Raw genomic sequence first — 18,945 nt, 5'->3', positions numbered from 1 at the left:
CTCAGTTGATCATAGATTGTTGTCTCTAACTCTATACAAGATGAAGATCTTAGATATAAACGTTTCAAACTCATTTCAGTTTTTTAATTCTTCCTATTTCGTCTTGTGATGCATTTCTTCATTATCCATTTTTTTTCTTCTGTTCTGTGTGGTTGTTTTCATCTCCCTTAAAAATCAAAGGCTACAATACAATGTTTTTCTTTAAACTTTGTATTATATCTGTGCTTTTAAACATGCATGCCAATTGGTATGCGTTAAAAAAAATAAAATGACTCCCATTCACCTCCCGGGCTCCGTAGGTTACTGTGAATTTCTACACTTACATGTTAACCAGGCATTTTCTACAGTACTGGTATTTTCTTTAGTAGTCCATTCATAACCGTGATTTCTACAATTCTAATTGATTACTATTTTTAGGCATATCACAGACTAGTAGTATACTGTGACAAATATTCAATAATTAAGTGCAGAATCACAGTAAATTACTGTGGATATCTCTACCCTATATTTTTTACTGACTTATTGTATTTTATATTATTGCCTATCGTAACATTTCATTGATTTCTTTTAGAGACATTTTATATATTTCGTTTGTTTCAGACAGACAACGAGACATTTGTTTTAAGAGACATTTAATATATTTGGTATAGGCCTACAGTACTTAATATATTGTGGGCTATAAAATATAACCGTTACATTTCACATCTTCCAGAGGTGTTTCTATCCGGCCGAACTGGGTTTAGATGGAGGAATTGCAGATCTGTGGCACACGCCTTCGTGGGCATTTCGTCTTGTGTTTCCTTTGTCTCTCTCAGATGTGAGCATGTTTACCTAGCACGGCCAGGCATCCTTGACCTTTAAAATCTGTGTGCACCCATCTGTTGGAGGGCTTCATCGTGTCAGTTTGCGACTACCAGACGTTGACGGTACAAACACATCTGTGCCATTCTCCGCCAACCAGTTTCAGAACATTCTGCTCTGAATCAGATTGCATTCTTTGTTTTCACGGCCTGCGTAGCTTCAACGTCATTAAGCGACACAACTGAAGTGTGTGTACAACAATGCTCATTATAACACTCATGCTCAACAACATTGCCCTGCTGGCAAAAATAATTGTATCAAAGTTATGCAATATTTGATAAATGAGGACTTACAGTAGGCTAGTACGATTCAATGTGTAAGTCAAATAATTGCAGTAGTATATATGAGATAAATTATAACATATGGCCTATACTGCCTTGACTTAATAGTCATTTATTTTTTGTGGAGTTAGAAATTGATATTGAAAATAAATGAACATTCACAAGCATAGTCTATTAAGTTTGGTAGGGACTGACTGATTATTTTAAATGTCAAATTAAATGGAAATAATTTGCAATGTACTGAAAATAAATCAGTGAAAACAGTAGATCACTAAAAGGTTTTGTTTAACAAAGTAAAAAAAATTATATTATATTAAAACAACGTAATCTAACAAGACTTAATTATAGTCTTACTTGTTTGGTTATCCATATGTACCAATAGTCTGTAATGTTAACGTAAGAACTTAAGTCAAACTACTTGATTCTGGAATTTTTGTCATGTCTTTCACCCTCTGTCCACATAGTTGTGTTTATTTCCAGAAATGATTCGGCCTGTGCCTTAATGGGAAATTCAATAAAGTTATGCCGACAGCCAATCACGGAGTAACATGGTTCTGGCGATTCAAAATTGCAATTTTTTAAATTGAACAGCGCTAAGATATGACTTGTATGTATTAAAGCGAGGGACCGGTTCATGGTTTGCCGGATGGACGTGTGATGAATGCTCCCGATGCCTCCAGCATCGTTTTTCGTCGTGCGGTCTCCTTGGCTACATTATGGTTTAGTCGCCTCAGTCGTTCCTGGGAGGGAAGACAAAGATATTACATATAATGCATGCAAACAGATATAAACTATTGATCAGAGTACGAAACTAGGTGCATGCTTCATGACATTAATCAAAGCAATTTTAACTGGTATACATTCAGACAAGAGTACTTATTTCAAGTCGCTTTGGATAAAAGCGTCTGCTTAATGCCATAAATTGAAATGTAAACTTGTATACCATTGCCACTTCAACCCCCCCCCCACTGGTATGTTTTACAGATATCAAGTGGGGGATCTTTGACCCTATGTCTAAACAGGCTGAGACAAGGCTGACGTGCCCTTCTGTCTTCAGATTCAGTTGTAACAATATTTAACAGTGCTGTGTTCCAATATCCATACTATCCCTACTTGCTATACTTAGTTTGAATACGTAGGGCTTTCCAATTAAGATCGGGGCGAAAATAAGTGTACTGAAAGGACCAGGATGGTGTACTCAAAACGGTCAAACCGCGAAGTGTGGATCGATGTACACTTTTCGTACTCAACTTAGCTACGTAGAGGAAGAGGACTGAGCCCGGCTGAGCCAAAGTCGGCCCATTTTCCACATAGCCTGCATTAATAGAGTAATTTTGTAGTTTGTATAGCTTTTATAGCTGCTAGGCATAAAGGGTTCACCGTTCAAAGCAGGATGTTTATTGCGGGGGAGGAGCCGCGGAGGCAGTCGTGATCGTAATATCCGTTAGTGCACCACGGAGTGTTCGATTTGGAACAACACTGACATCTAAAAAATCAACGCACTTAGTGAGTGCGGATAGTGTACTACGTTTAAGTGTACTCATGGCAGTATGGATATTGGAACACAGCACAGGTGTAAAGAGAGAAAAATCCATCCCATATCCAAAAATCCATAGCTATAGCTATAGTAACCCTCACCTGGGCATTTTGCAGTATGTTGTTTACTAGCACAACTCTGCGTCTTGCGTTAAGCAGTTTCTTCACATATGGGTCAAGGTCTAGTGAAACCTTCTGGTGCTCATTTATTCGGCCAAGTTCTGAAAAAAACTGATATTAATGCAACAGACAAGATGGACTAGTAATGGCGGCTGGGTTGCGGAAAACTTTCACAGGCACTTTAAAGTGCATTTGCCTTATATTGGGCGACCTCAGTGACTCACTGTTCGCCGATTCAAAGCAATCAACTGTTTGTCAAAGTTGGCTACAGTATGGACATTGAGGATATTACTCAAAGCATCCTAGATTACATATGGGTTAGGGTCAGGGAGTTGAGGGGATAGTCCTCTCCTTAACTGGACATGTTGTCAAAGGCATTTCATTTTTACGAATGAAAGTCATAGCAGTCATCAGTGAAAGACCCTTTTGTATAACAACTTTCTCCCCCATGGCTTCTCGAACAATACAAAAAATTCACCTGAGGCTAGATTGTCAATGTGCTCTCTCAACTCCACCTGGCTCTCTCTGAAAATATAAAAACATTAATTGTTAATTCAAAATAACACGAATCATACAAAATGTAAGTTACTCAGTTGAAGAAGTGACAAGGACGTTAAATCCAAACATAAGACTGAACAACTGAAAAAATCCCAACCCTCTGTTCAGGCCTCCCACCAAAGCCCCGCCCCTCAAACACGTGACTAGCTCTAGCGACAGGTCTGCCTAGCCTTGTGCAAGAATCCATTCATTTGTAATGCACAGGTAGCCAGGTAGGTAGACAAACTGACAGGCAGGCCATCCAATTATTTCATGGGGTCGAGTGATATGACTGGACGGGCTTATTACAGGCCCGTAAAAAAAGTTTATATATTTTTTTTTTTTGGTCAAAGCATTTGATTTTGGGATTGCTTTGTTATGTGAAAAGAAGTCAACCAATAGGACAAAAAATATAAATAAATGGCCATCCTATATTTAAGATTATACTTTAAAAGGCGAAGACTGTGCCGTTCATTAGAGATGTGTTCAATACTCCAGCAGCTATTATACAAATTTAATCTGCAGTTGGCAAACGCGGCAAACAATCCCTTTCTCCTCCATGTCGCGGTTCAGTCTACTTCAGATTGAGGTGGAAGTGAAGGAACCAGAGGCGTCAGAGAACCCGACAGTCGTTCATAATATCGTGTGGAGGCGCACAACGCTTTTGGCCATGATGATATGTATTATATGATATAGATATCTATGTATAATATGATATTATTTAGATATAGAGCTCCAGGACTCCCGCCGGAGCACCCGGAGTGTTCTAGAATATTTACAGAATTAGGCCAAAAGCTGTGTGCGCCTCGCCATTGCGATACATCCACTGTAAACACGAGCGCATGGTACCGTGGCCGCAAGCTGCTTAGGGCCACACCCCCACCCTGCTATATGAAAGCATTCATAAAGTAGCTTGCCATGGGACCTTTAAGAAAATATATAAGCGTAAATACAATCAATAAATTAAAAGGCAGACAAAACATTCTAAAAGGCTACTCAAGTGAGCAACATTGGGGTCATAGACACCCAAAGCACATGGGCCTCGTCATCCCAAATAAGAATAAATATGCAACCCCTGAGTCACTCGAAAAACTACATTTAAAAAAAAAAAAAAAAAAAAAAAAACAGCGGTTTTAATATTCTCTTATTAAACAAACTTAGCATTTTAAAATTAACCTTTCAATTGGATTTTTATCATCATTTAAATCAAATTATGCATAACCTAGAAACTCAGATCGACTAACGAAAGATGATTTAAACAACATGTAAACTGCGTGGTTCCAGGGTTAGCAGCGTCTATATTAATCACCATGGCAACGATATAAAACGGTATTCCATAGTTCTGAGAATAAATCCAGAATAAAGTCAATTCTGACTCAGAATTCTGAGATTAAACTCAGAATACAATAGTTCTGCCTTTAAAGTCGATTTAAGTCAGAATTATCACATTAATCACTTCAAAAGTTGGGTTAGTGTTGTGCTGACACTATCTTAACATGTTTGTGTATGGGACATGGCAAACTTATTGTAAAGACAACAGGGAACTGTTTTATACAGCCAAATTATATCGTATAAGATCTGTAAAGCGCATATGTGACAAATGTAATCGTGCGAGCGAATTACTAAACGAAGCGAACGTCAGTGCGATTTACTTGAAGCGCGCGTGCGATTTAATTCGCCCATGTGACTTAATGCACGCGCGCGTAATAAAAAAAAACCAGTACATCCCATGACACCATCACAACAGATGGACATATAACTGTACATCCAGCTTTAAACCACTGTTGTGTCACAAACACGGCTAAACTGCCCCGCCTTGATAGTATTTGTTGTATCGACGATGGTTAGGTTATTTATGTGATGTTATTAATTATTATCTGTATGGCATTGTATTACAACAAATGTAAACAGTTAGTCTCCCATTAGACATGTCTACATGCACGCCACTAACCCTAACTTACACAGGTTTTACGATTGAATATGAAATAACAAAAGCAAAATATTACCTCATTGAGTGTACATGTAAATCGAGCTGCTGTACAGACGGCTTCAGAAGGTCAAGCAATCCCTCTGCAATCGCATCTTTTTCAGACGCAGGTTCGTCCATCGCTAACGCCGCCATTACTACATAACCTCCGACCCGGACCGGAAGTGAAGACGCACGCTTAGTTCCCGTAGGAAGATAAACTCCATTTTCGTGGTCCGGCTAACCTTGCCAGCACCATTTTATGAAACGGCAGGGGAGTTAATCAAGAAACTATTAGAAAGACTCTTCGAAGAGGGGATTTTAGACATACATCTGACCAAGGAACTACATGTGAATACTCATCCAGTATTTACTTTTGCACACGGTGCGACACCAAACACTACGGAACACGCTCTTTGAAACTAGCCTCCGCAAAGCTACAACTGCTAACTACTCTTCTCGTTTAATACAACGGTCAGTGAGGTTGTTTGGTTCATGAAACGTGTATGTATGTATGTATTTGGAGCTAAAGTTTTTAATCTGTACAATCATTAACTACCAACTAACTTCGGCGATGTTTTAATTAACTGTTATTGCGTGTATGGAAACGTTAGCTTTTAATAGCACATCGTATCCGTTGTTTAGTGAAATATAGAGCCATCAATCGTCAATGCCCTGAATGATGACTTACTATCATAGCTATACATATGGGGTATTTCTTATAACCCAGGCTTCAGTATTCTTATATTTATTATTCTTTTTTTTTTTTCTTTTTTTTTACAGAAACCTCCAGCCAAAGGAATACAGAATGACCGCCCCCTCTTCCCAAAAAGTCGTGCTCAAAAGCACCACCAAAGTATCTCTAAACGAGCGGTGAGACGCTATCAAGCAATAAAACACAAGATTGAGGGGTAGTGTCTACACAGAATTCCACTGTAGGGGACCAGACCTTCCAAGGATGCTAGATGGCCTTGTCACAAATTGTGCACCGACCACTGAAAATGCTATTATCTTGCAATGGTTGTGCTAGAATAAAGCATTCGGCAAGCCCCTAAAGCCGATATCTTGTAGTTGTGTGCACAAACTACATTTGGTTCTTAAAGGCTGTGGTCTTAATTGGTAGAAAAATCTATCAAAAGACTGCAAATTGCTGTTACCTGTAAAACAGTGTGCAAGACACATGCTGTTTCAAAAGGGAGTGGAAACACAAATGGAGGTTGTGTTTGCTCGATACTTCCCTACACATTCTCTCTCAAAACCTCTTTCACTCTATGCAACAGACTGCTGCCCAGTCCTGACTTGGACATGCTTGCTCGCCCTCGACCATCCACACAAAGTAATGCATGGTGCAGGTCGTAAGTGGCTGGGCAGCTGTGTGAACCACCTCCCGCCCAGGGCTTCCTGTGTGGCATGATGATGAAGCCATCACAGTAGTGCAGCAGGAGGCCTGTAAGTGGCAACATGTCCTCTGTTGCTCTTCTCTCTTTTGCTATGCTTCTACACTTCATCCTCTTATTGTTCTGCATCTCCAAATTGGGCTTTCTAAGCCTTTCGCTATGGTTTAATCCTAATAAACAATATTTTGTATTGTTACCATTTGAGAGAGAAATGAAGGGTCAACAAATCTGGTGTGTATACCCCAGTGCAACAGTGATGGTATAAAAGAGAAATTATTTTGGACCCCTCCTAGATATGTCCATTTTTCCCTGCTTCTTCCCTCCTCTATTTCCATGTTGACCCCTTCCTTTTACCTATCAAGCTTCACTAACATGCTGAAGAACAAGGCGCCCTCAGTGGTGAGTGTGCGAGCCACAATGCAGCAACAACACCTGGCCAGTGCACGTAACCGTCGGCTAGCCCAGCAAATGGAAAACCGACCATCGGTGCAAGCTGCACTGCACTACAAGCAGGTGAGACATTACCCTATTTTAATGAACCTATATGAAATATTGGTACAGCCAAGAAGCCCACATTCTGATTGCCGAGTAATGCTGTATTAGACCACTAATGTTTGAGTTGTAATATCACAAATCAGGGCTCCAGACTGACCAAATGGTCGCATTTTGTGACCAAAATTTGAGAATGAGTGAGTGAATTTTACATCTGGTCGCACATGTGACCAGTATATTTGCACTTTTTTTATTTTTTTATTTTGCACATTAAACGGGGAATGGGCGCATCAACAGATCCGGGGGGGGTATTTCGCGATTGCTCATTTAACAATATAAAAATAATGTTACAAATAATAATAGTCCTTCAAACTATCAGACCAACGATTGCAATACGCTTACCTGTCGTTATTGTGTTAAACCAGCCATTAGCGCGCAAGGGGGAAAAGGTGATTGATGATTGTCTCCAGTAAGAGGGCTGAGCGAATTCAAATCGCCGGCAGGACGTGCTGGGAGTACCCAGTCTTAACACCGTAATCTAGGCCTTAACTATAACCGCATTTCATATTAATCGCTTAGTTTGCTGCGTTACCAACGTTGTCTATGCTGACTTGGGGTGCGGGATGTTCAATATCAATAAGGTTGAGTTCATAAGGCTAACATTATCTTTTCTGAGTCAACAATTATTTTGGGCAGGTGTGTTTGAGCACACATTGGTAAACTCCAGATGTCGCCGACCGTCTTCACTGTGCCAAATATCCCGCTGCTCCGGGTTTTCCTTTGTAGGCACGTTGAGAGGAGGAGCTGGCGAATCAGTGCATGTGTCAGTGATACGCGGGTTGGTCCAATAAGTGGTAGTGTATACCCGCGCACTATTGGCATGTATGCGGCGCGCTGGTCTCTGTGTGCGTGTGCGAACGAGAATGACAGGGAGAAAGAGTGCTATGCTGGGATGAATGAACGGAACGATATTTATATTTCAAAATTGCATATTAAAAAAAAAGCTGAATTAATTAGTGGCGTTTGGTGTTGTTTCTGTGGCGCTGTGCCGCATATTGGTCTATGTATGGGAAACACCAGGGTAATGATTGTGAGGTGAAACATAAAACTGTAAAGATCAATCGATGTTCTTTGCTGGTTACTTTGCGGCGGTGCCATTGTTTATCATATCACTTATACCACTGTACAAGCTGCTACCAAATTAGTCTACTCCTGGCATATGCATAGTATAATATGTACTAGCTTTCCATGGCAAATCTGTGGCGTTAAATACGCATTTTCTTACAAGATGCAGATATCACAGATGTATTTTTCACTTTTTTTCAAAGATTTCTTAATTGTCCTAGAGGTAGTTTGCATGCGTTATCCTTCTCGCTATGCTTTAATCTACAGCATACTGAGCACTTTACAGTACGATATGGGTTGATCCAAAGGTGCCTTAAGCTTGTGTCGTGAAAGCTTGTGATTAATATGAATAATATCGATTTGTGCTTTTTGTCACACTTATCCTACTAGGTCTAAATAATGGGCCCTTAATTTGTCTTTTGTACAAGATTAAGAGTTTACTGGGCACTGATTTTTTTTGTACTTTTGACCCCCTATTTTAAACGTTAAATTGTATTTGCATGTTATTTTTGTTCAATTCAAACACTATTCTCCAAAAAAATACAATTTTTATTAGATGTTTTGCCCTGAAATATGTTAAATAATGTCTCCTATGTTTTGATATTGTTTGATCAACAATTATGTCAAACCATATAATTTACCTTGTTAGAGCCTGAAGCAGCGCTTGGGGAAAAGCAACATTCAGGCACGGCTGGGCCGACCTATCGGGGCACTGATGCGTGCAGGAGGCGCTGCCGGTCGAGGAGGGATGCAAGGAATTACCAGGGGCAGTCTTCGAGGGCGCATCCGAGGAGCAGCTCGGGGTGCTTTGGGCCTCAGAGGTAAGGGTCATTGGTCACAGTGAGCCACAATCATTGTGCACATGCATATCTTTACAGATGTTAGGATTTGTTTCCACCTTGGTTAAACAGAATATTTTTTAGCATAGAGGAAGTGTGCTCCATATTTTTGTACTCGTTCTGTAGGTCCGTGGGTTCTGCCTCCCACCGGTTTGTTATCCACCAATTGATATGTCAAAATATAGATAGAAATATATTTTTTACTGTTTGTTACCCTTGAGCTACACGGCATGGCAGAGATAATTCCAATTCATATCAGAGTATCTCAGAGAGGGATAAAGCAGGCAATGTTTTAGCTTTGACTGCAACATAAACGAGTTAACCCAAGCATGTAAGTCAGTACAAGTGAGAGAAAGACTGAAGGGGGCTCCCTTCTTCTTTGTAAAGCAAAGAGGTTCATCTCAGGGGTGGGGGTGTAAATGAGTCTACCATGGATGTCATAAAGCCCTTTCCCTATCAGGGTGGGGTGAGCCAGATATAGAGGTTTACAGATTTAGGGGTCCATTTGGTGTCCGCTAAGTAAACAGGGTTCATTTTGGTGGTGGCAGAAGGTTAAAATGAGTTAAATGAGTAACACTTGTGGATGTCACTCAGAATGGAGTTCTTTGTTGACTCAGTGCTTTTTCTACACTTATTTCATTCATGAAGCCAAGATAATGCTTATACTACCTTTTAAGCCAGCTTTGATTTTCTCCAATAGTCTCCTCTCGCAGAGAAAACGCATTCTGAAATTCTTCAGTTAGTTAACTATCTTGGGCAGTTATGTGCTCACATGGGTTGGTCAAAACAAAGGTGCAGCTAAACACGCGTTGGGATATAATGGATGGGGCCAACTGCCCTATTTCAGAACGCGTCAACAAGAGGGGCTAAGATGCACTAAAATCAATGCTGATTTAAATCTCGACATGTACCATGCAAATATTTAACCTGTGCTGAGCTTCAAATAAGGTAAAATGCTCTTAAATAGCCTACACAAGACCGTTATGACCCTTAAATATAGAGGGGGGTGATACCTTTATTGATATATGGAGCTAAACTATAAACCAAACCTTTTGACTTGACAGAAGATTGTCGGTGCATTAAATAAGACGTGTTTATTTAAAAACAAAGATACCGAAACAAATACTGTTTTTTGGAACTGTTGTCTTTTCTTTAGAATCCGGTTCTGCTACATCTTTTATAATGCTTATAATGTCCAAAATCTTTTATTCACTAGCTCTTTCCACTGTTGTATTTCTTTCAGGGAAGCGCATTTCAGCAGGCCTGATTCACATCCGTGGTCGTGGTGTTTCAGGACGAGCTATGCTGCGGGGAGTGCAAAGGGGAGGGCCTCTCTCTCGAGGAGCCGGACGAGGACTGGGTGTTAGAGGTGTGTGTTGTTGAATCAGTTGATATTTTTGTTTTAATCTGAGAATTTTATTGAATTTGATTCAGGGCTGGGTGATTTGGCCTAAAAATCAAATCAAAATTTTATTTTTGTTTTTCTCTGAACGAACTAAAAATACCTTAAATAAGAATTTAAATACATATTTTCTTAATTAACACAATAAAAATACATGAGTTTAACAAGTAGTCTAGGCTTCTGTGAACAAATCAGAAACGGCTCTACTTGGCTGTCATTATTGTGCAAAGATTTTTTTTAAATCAAATTGAAAAAAAATGTCTCTCCAGTTAGAACTGCTCTTCATGATATCACTGCGTTGTCTCTGTGGAGACAGCGCAGGCACCCCAAGCCGCATTTACATCACAAAGAAACCCAATGAACCACCAATGTGTGTAGGGTCCGTGAGGGTAAATTGGGGTGCTAGCTCAAGCAGGCAATTTACCTCGGGCGGTGTAAACGCGCGGACCGTGCCGTGACCGTGCCCGTGCCCGTGCTGATGCTTTTGCGGCTCTCAGCTGTGCCATAGCGTTCAGAGTTGCTAGGGAAACCACCTGACGTCGCCGCCCGGTGCAGCAGTGTGAACTGCCCGGTTTTTAGAATGTCTCAGCGCGTCTCCTCGCAAGGAGTTGCGAGTTGCAAGCAGATGCGTTGGGAATCTTTGGTCTGAACTGGGCTTTAGTGCTACACACTCCTGCCATTCCACCGCATATTTTCTGTCGCAGGTGCTGGAATAAGTTGGCTGTGTTCCCATGTTTTGCTTCGATCGACTTTCTACAAACCTTACACAGAACAGTTGTTTGTTCTGTGTCTGACCGCTTGTCCCCGAACCACTTCCATACAACTGAAGTAACACCGCCTTCTTTAGGAATGCGTTCTTCATTTGTGTTTGTGGACATTATTATGGTATGTCTGTCGGGGGCGCGGTGAATGTGATTGTATGTGGCTGAGTTTTGCGCGCGTTCTGGAAAGTGAGTGTAGGCTACTACGAAGTCCCAACAAGACAAATCTGCGCAGTCTAGAACTGTTTTTAAATCGCGATTTTGCGGTTCAGCCGATTCACAAACCGTAGGAAAGTAAAATGCAAATGAATTAATTAAATCTAAAATATCGCCCAGCCCTAACTAACATTTTTTTCAGCTTGGTTTCAGTTTAATCTTGAGGGATCCTTGTTTCCATTTCAGTTTGATTGGAAAGGTCCCATTCTATTAGTTGGTTTTTTCATAATTGCAAATAATAGTGGACTAGTTACACCAAGAATAAACTTCTGGTTTATGTAGAAATAAAAAGTGTTGATTTTTGTTCTTTCCTCAGGTCGCGGTGTTCTGCGAGGACGTGGTGGCTTCCCTGCTCGAGGTGGTCGGGGTCGTGGGCGAGGCAGAATAGTTGGTCGCGCCTCCTCTCTAACCCGGGAACAGCTGGACAATCAGTTGGATGCCTACATGTCGAAAACCAAGGGCCACCTCGATGCTGAACTGGATGCATACATGGCCCAGGCAGACACTGATGGCATGGAGTGATGTTCCAGGAGCCGATCGTAGATGGCTGACACAGGCTTCTACGCTGTACAAGTCACATTGGATAGAAACTCAAATAGTTTCTGAAGCTGAACTCAACAAATGCAGCTTACTATTATTTAGAAAAGGCGCCCACGAAAATATAGAATGCAGTCAGCAAAACTGCTGCCGAAATTGAAGCCTAACTCTAGAAAATAAATCTGAACCGTGGCTTACCAAATCTGCAAGCTTTAATCTTTTACATAATTACAAATATCTGGAAGTTCTAAAAATGTATACAATGTGTTTTTCTGTATGCCTTGCTCTGACAGATGTATATATCTTGGATATTTCTATATCTATAGATGTATAATATTTCTCATGATCGATTTGTCCTGATGCAAAGCTGCTATTGTAAAAGGTTGATATGATCGTTTTTGTACTGAATTGGCATTGGACTTTTACCACAATTTTTTTAAGTATTTTTAAGGAGATCATCGAATTCCTTTTTATTTATAAGAGGCCAATACCAAGGTTTGATACTTTTTTCCTTAGTTTACAGAATATCCATGTGTCCATCATTTTTAATTGGAATTATTTGTATTGACTTGACATCTTACACAAGCAAGTAGAATGTAATTCAAACAATAGTGTTCCCCTGCTGATGTGATCGAGAATCCAATGTTTTTTTATAAAAAAAAAAAGTCCAGCAGAGGAAATCAATTTGCATTCTCCTGTTTCTTTTTTCCCTTTTTACGTTTGGGATGTTGATGCCTTCATGTTGGGCCATGGCTGCACAGTTGCATTTGTGGAACTGTTTCAGTCCACCTACGATCATTATAGGGAGCGTGGTGGTTTTCAATGGTAGGGTGTAATGTGCCTGGGCTTGTGCATTGTGACACATTGGACTGTTGATTATGCTGGTTGTAATGTTTTTGGTCAAGATTTAGGAAATATTTCTCATGTGCAGATATCGTTTGGTACTGCACCAGCGGCAAAACTAGTTTTCATAAGCCTAAATTACGCTATGTTGTGATTAAGGCTTAAATTAACATGGTAAAACAAATCTGCGAGCTAATCTATTCTATAATCATGATCCTCTTAATATGGATGACTGAATCAAAAAATCCATGCATTGGCATGTACAAGCAGCAAGAAATTGCCTGACGAACCCTAAATCCTAAGCCTGACCTCTTTGAGTGTGTTAATGCCGCCCTGATAGTTTGGTTTATTGTGGGGCGTGCAAAATGTTTGACGCAATTTACCGGACGTATTTTGTGTTGGAGCAATGGGAGTTGGGGTATTCAGTCAATCTGTGGATCCCTATGGTTGTTCTAGGGACTCTTATTACGGATTGGTAACCCTAACCCCTATAGCTCTGCACTTGACTGCACGATAGTCTTCAAATTTGTCGACACTTGCATTCCCGTTATGCAGGGCCCCAAAATAATTGGTGCAGAAATTCCCATAGGGGGTTCTATTCCTTCCGGTCAAAGTTAAACACTCAGAATTTCCTCCCTAAAGGATTAAAATAAAAATTCTGAAACTTGCTGTACATGCCTTATTTTAGATGCTGAACATTTTTGCAATTTGAACCAATCATAACCGGCGGGATATATTTTGGCCTACTCTACCGATCAGATCGCCTAATTAACGAAATAATATTAGCTACTTTCATGTGAGAGGGCACGGGTAGGGCACCACCTTCCCAGCGCTGTCACAGCAGGGGAAAAAGGTGTCGCCCTTGCTCCCAAAATATTTGGTAGATGGACAGATAACACACATTGAGAATTTCTTATTGGATGCCTTGCTAAAGAAGTATACCCATAATAATGGGTGTATGGGTCTTTCGACAATGCGTTCATGAATAAGGTATATTGAGTAGCAAAACACTGGTAGCGACACACGAATACGACAGACAAATATAATGGAACTCAATTGTTTTATTTTATTCAACAATTGATACATGAGAAAATAGTTAAATAGGCCTAATCCGTCCCATTGAAAGGTCTTTGATGACTTTATTACAAAAACAGATATACCGCTTCCATCTGCAAGAATATAATAGGCTGATGTTAGATTTTATTATAGCTGGCAAATATTACAAGAACAATGCCAAGGAAATCTGTCTGAAGTCAGTCAGTGATAGCCTATATCCATCCATCATCGACCACTTATTTCTAAGGATGGTTCGAATTAAATGTATTGAAACAAAGAAATGCGTTTAACATGATGATTCAGTAGGCCTACATTGGCATAATTAAAACCCCATTAAAACCCTCCTCGAAAGTTAATGTATAGAAAAATGTTTTCAGATAATATCAATGTATCAATATCAATTCAGATAATATGTGTAGCAGTAGCCTACACTATTTCAATAAATAACCTAACCAAACAGCATTGTCATTATTTACTTGCCACCTGAGGGCGCTCAATTAATTTGTGGCTGCCACTGGTGGGCAAACCGTATGGCTTGACAGCAGACATGTTCTTTAAACCCATATTGTAATTATGTCATGTATTTAAAAATGGGTCATATATATATATATCCCATGATCTTCGGATCTCTGATCTTCGGAACTTCTGAACTCACTGTCTGGTGCCGCAGGGGGAGCTTGTGATTTTCAATCCGGAGACTGGGGCTTAAGTCCTTGGAATGTCAATGGCATTGTGTTAAATTAAGTCTATTATTTCTGCTGAATTGTAAAGTCAAGTAGATCTTCCGGGAATAATCGAGTCAGAGTCTTGGTGGTGCAGCGGAAAGAGTGTTGGCTAACACTCTGTAGACTCAGGTTCGAGTCCCCGCTCACTAGTGTCCTACAAATTTTTAGTAGGACACATTATTGTATAGTGATGAAAGTAAATCTAATCTATAGTGATGAAAGTAGTGTTTTTTTTTCATGACGACCAATAAAAAACAACAGTGTTACCCCTTATGTTTTTTTCATGACGACCAATAAAAAACAACATTGTCACCCCTCATGTTTGATTTGATAAAAACGACAGTGTTACCCCCTATGGTTTATTCGATACATTTCGACAGCGTTACCCCTTATGGGTTTTTCATGACGACAGATAAAGAACGACAGTCTTACCCTTTACGTATCTTTTGATAAAAACGACAGTGTTACCCCTTCTTTTTTTTTCCCATGACGACCAATGAAAAACGACAGTGTTACCCCTTATGTTTTTATTCATGACGACCAATAAAAAAACAACAGTGTTACCCCTTATGTTTTTTATGACAAAGACACATTTTTCTTTTTCAAATTTTTTCATGACGACCAATAAAATACGACAGTGTTACCCCTTATATTTTATTTGACAAAGACAACAGTGTTACCCCTTATGTTTTTTTTCATGACGACCAATAAAAAACAACAGTGTTACCACTTATGTTTTTATTCATGACGACCAATAAAAAAACAACAGTGTTACCCCTTATGTTTTTTATCATGACGACCAATAAAAAACAACAGTGTTACCCCTTATGCCTTTTTTTCATGACGACCAATAAAAAAAACAGTGTTACCCCTTATGGTTTTTTTCATGACGACCAAAGAAAAACGACAGTTTCACCCCTCATGTTTCATTTGATAAAAACGACAGTTTTAATGGATAAATATCGACAGTGTTACCCCTTATGTTTTTTTCATGACGGCCGATAAAAAAGGACAGTGTTACCCCTTATGTTTCATTCGATAAAAACGACAGTGTTACCCCTCATGTTTTATTTGACAAAGACGACAGTGTTACCCTTTATGTTTTTTTTCATGTCGACCAATAAAAGCGACAGTGTTACCCCTTATGTTTTTTTCATGACGACCAATAAAAAACAACAGTGTTACCCCTTATTTATTTTTTCATGAAGACCAATAAAAAACGACAGTGTTACCCCTTATGTTTCATTCGATAAAAATGACAGTGTTACCCCTCATGTTTTATTTGACAAAGACAACAGTGTTACCCTTTATGTTTTTTTTCATGTCGACCAATAAATAACGACAGTGTTACCCCTTATGTTTTTTTCATGACGACCAAAGAAAAACAACAGTGTCACCCCTCATGTTTCATTTGATAAAAACGACAGTGTTACCCCCTATGTTCTATTCGATACATTTCGACAGTGTTACCCCTTATGGGTCTTTCATGACGACAGATAAAAAACGACAGTGTTACCCCTTATGTTTTTTTCCCATGATGACTGATGAAAAACAACAGTGTTACCCCTTATATTTTATTTGACAAGGACAATTTTTTTTTTTAAATATGTTTTTTTTCATTACGACCAATAAAAAACAACAGTGGTACCCCTGTCGATGTTTTTGCGGGGCTCCGAACCTGAGCTGTTTAGAGTGTTAACCACCAAACTTATCAATGCACCATCAAGACACCGAATAAAGTCATCACAATGGTTATAATTGACTTTATAATTCGCATGAAATAGAAATAAGAGTCTTACCCCTTATGTTTTTTTTCATGACGACCAATAAAAAACAACAGTGTTACCCCTTATGGTTTTTTTCATGACGACCAAAGAAAAACGACAGTTTCACCCCTCACGTTTCATTTGATAAAAACGACAGTGTTACCCCCTATGTTTGAATGGATAAATATCGACAGTGTTACCCCTTATGTTTTTTTCATGACGGCCGATAAAAAAGGACAGTGTTACCCCTTATGTTTCATTCGATAAAAACGACAGTGTTACCCCTCATGTTTTATTTGACAAAGACAACAGTGTTACCCTTTATGTTTTTTTTCATGTCGACCAATAAATAACGACAGTGTTACCCCTTATGTTTTTTTCATGACGACCAATAAAAAACAACAGTGTTACCCCCTATGTTTTATTCGATACATTTCGACAGTGTTACCCCTTATGGGTTTTTCAAGACGACAGATAAAGAACGACAGTGTTACCTTTTACGTATCTTTTGATAAAAACGACAGTCTTACCCTTTATGTTTTTTTCCCATGATGACTGATGAAAAACAACAGTGTTACCCATTATATTTTATTTGACAAGGACAATTTTTTTTTTTTTTCAAATATGTTTTTTTTTTCATGACGACCAATAAAAAACAACAGTGGTACCCCTGTCAACGTTTTTGCGGGGCTCTGAACCTGAGCTGTTTAGAGTGTTAACCTCCGAACTTATCAATGCACCATCAAGACACCGAATAAAGTCATCACAATGGTTATATTTGACTTTATAATTCGCATGAAATAGAAATAAGAGTGTACCAACAGAGGACATCCACCGGACTTGAATCCCGCTCTACAGGGGGTTAGCTCACAGCTCTCTCCACTTCCCACTGAGATTTATTATTAAAATATGTCTGTGGTTATATATGACAAGTGCAATAGACATGATAGCATTACGTTTCAAATTAAAGATATTGTGTTTTCCACAGAAATTGAGCCGCGGTCTCCAGTGGGTTAGGCAGAGTGCACACCACTGCACCACTGAGTAACAATAATCAATCATCAATAAAGAGGATATACATGACATTAAAATGTATGTGTGTGTTTCTATTATTTCCCTCATGTTTTTTTTCATGACGACCAATAAAAAACGACAGTGTTACCCCTTATGTTTTTTTCATGACGACTGATAAAAAACGACAGTGTTACCCCTTATATTTTATTTGACAAAGACAACAGTGTTACCCCTTATGTTTTTCTTCATGACGAACAATAAAAAACAACAGTGTTACCCCTTGTGTTTTTTTTCATGATGACCAATCAAAAACAACAGTGTTACCCCTTATGGTTTTTTTCATGACGAACAATAAAAAACAACAGTGTTACCCCTTATGTTTTTCTTCATGACGACCAATAAAAAACAACAGTGTTACCCCTTGTGTTTTTTTCATGATGACCAATCAAAAACAACAGTGTTACCCCTTATGGTTTTTTTCATTACTACCAAAGAAAAATGACAGTGTCACCCCTCATGTTTTATTTGATAAAAACGACAGTGTTACCCCTTATGTTTTTTTCATGACGACCGATAAAAAACCACAGTGTTACCCCTTATGTTTCATTTGATAAAACGACAGTGTTACCCCTTGTGTTTCATCTGATTAAAACGACGGTGTTACCCCTTGTGTTTTTTTTTCATGACGACCAAAGAAAAACAATAGTGTTACCCCCTATGTTTTATTTAAAAATTTCGACAGTGTTACCCCTTATGTTTTTTTTCATGACGACTAATAAAAAGCAACAGGGTCATAGATCGCTAACTAGCAGAGAGTTGTAAGCACTTTCCACCCTTTTCAGTGGAGGAATTGGACTCCCCAAGCAATGTTATACTTAAAAGGAGCTAGTAAGTTACATATTAATTTAGTCTTTCGGCCTGTAGCATATAAACAAAATGAAGCAACTGTCCCATATTTTTAACTGCATTTGAAGTAGACATTGAGGCTCACAAAAAATGGACGCTATAGGACAGTGATCATGATTTGTCTCAATATCAGAATAACAACAATGGGTCAAATAGCAATGGCTGGTGGAATGGCCATGAAGTAGGTCGGTATATGCAGTGTAAGCTTGTCCAGGCCCTGCAAGTCAGGATGCAGGCTATGAATCTGAATGAAAAGCAGGTAAATAGGTAGTGGCCATCCCCAAAATGAACCAACATACAGGAAATCAAATCTATTAAATTCCAAATACTTACGTTATACTTAAAAATTATGGGGGGGAGGGGAGAACTTTAGACCCCCTGTCTATTAATGTGCCCCACCAACATGATTGATCGCCAGCCGCCACTGAGAATGACCAATGGAAATAATTCTCTGCACAATTTGAATTGTGTTTAAATATGCTACAGCGGTCATTTGTTTAGCCAATTTATATTAAACAATGAGGGTTTTGATTGACCCGATCCGGCCTGCTGGGTCGGGTCGGGC

The 18,945-nt window shown here is 39.3% G+C and overlaps 2 protein-coding genes across 2 annotated transcripts; one reads left to right on the top strand and one right to left on the bottom strand.

The window, feature by feature from the left end:
- Window positions 1–2: 2 nt before the first annotated feature.
- On the bottom strand, window positions 3–5,503 carry snapin (SNAP associated protein). Its single transcript, XM_056582518.1, has 4 exons — window positions 5,342–5,503; window positions 3,277–3,323; window positions 2,781–2,899; window positions 3–1,882 (listed from the first exon to the last, which is right to left on the bottom strand). The coding sequence occupies exons 1-4, from the start codon at window positions 5,455–5,457 to the stop codon at window positions 1,775–1,777; spliced, it is 390 nt and encodes a 129-aa protein (XP_056438493.1). The 5' UTR covers window positions 5,458–5,503; the 3' UTR covers window positions 3–1,774.
- chtopa (chromatin target of PRMT1a) lies at window positions 5,427–14,141 on the top strand. The gene is made up of 6 exons (XM_056582517.1): window positions 5,427–5,775; window positions 6,085–6,174; window positions 7,061–7,211; window positions 8,965–9,136; window positions 10,398–10,523; window positions 11,850–14,141. Exons 2-6 carry the CDS (start codon window positions 6,110–6,112, stop codon window positions 12,053–12,055), a joined length of 720 nt encoding a protein of 239 aa, XP_056438492.1. The 5' UTR covers window positions 5,427–5,775; window positions 6,085–6,109; the 3' UTR covers window positions 12,056–14,141.
- Window positions 14,142–18,945: the final 4,804 nt, after the last annotated feature.

This window comes from Gadus chalcogrammus, chromosome 22, assembly GCF_026213295.1.
Source record: "Gadus chalcogrammus isolate NIFS_2021 chromosome 22, NIFS_Gcha_1.0, whole genome shotgun sequence".
In the NCBI taxonomy this organism is placed as follows: domain Eukaryota; kingdom Metazoa; phylum Chordata; class Actinopteri; order Gadiformes; family Gadidae; genus Gadus; species Gadus chalcogrammus.
This window is presented reverse-complemented; position numbering and strand designations above follow the sequence as displayed.

Bases quoted from the DNA above. Each gene is read 5' to 3' on its own strand.
- snapin (XM_056582518.1), bottom strand. From the start codon at position 5,457: ATGGCGGCGTTAGCGATGGACGAACCTGCGTCTGAAAAAGATGCGATT. The intron at 2,900-3,276 runs GTGAATTTTTTG...AGTTTTTTTCAG, and splicing joins CATTGACAATCTAGCCTCAG to AACTTGGCCGAATAAATGAG. The intron at 1,883-2,780 runs GTGAGGGTTACT...CTTCCCTCCCAG, and splicing joins ACATACTGCAAAATGCCCAG to GAACGACTGAGGCGACTAAA.
- chtopa (XM_056582517.1), top strand. From the start codon at position 6,110: ATGACCGCCCCCTCTTCCCAAAAAGTCGTGCTCAAAAGCACCACCAAA. The intron at 7,212-8,964 runs GTGAGACATTAC...TTACCTTGTTAG, and splicing joins CTGCACTGCACTACAAGCAG to AGCCTGAAGCAGCGCTTGGG. The intron at 9,137-10,397 runs GTAAGGGTCATT...TATTTCTTTCAG, and splicing joins GGGTGCTTTGGGCCTCAGAG to GGAAGCGCATTTCAGCAGGC.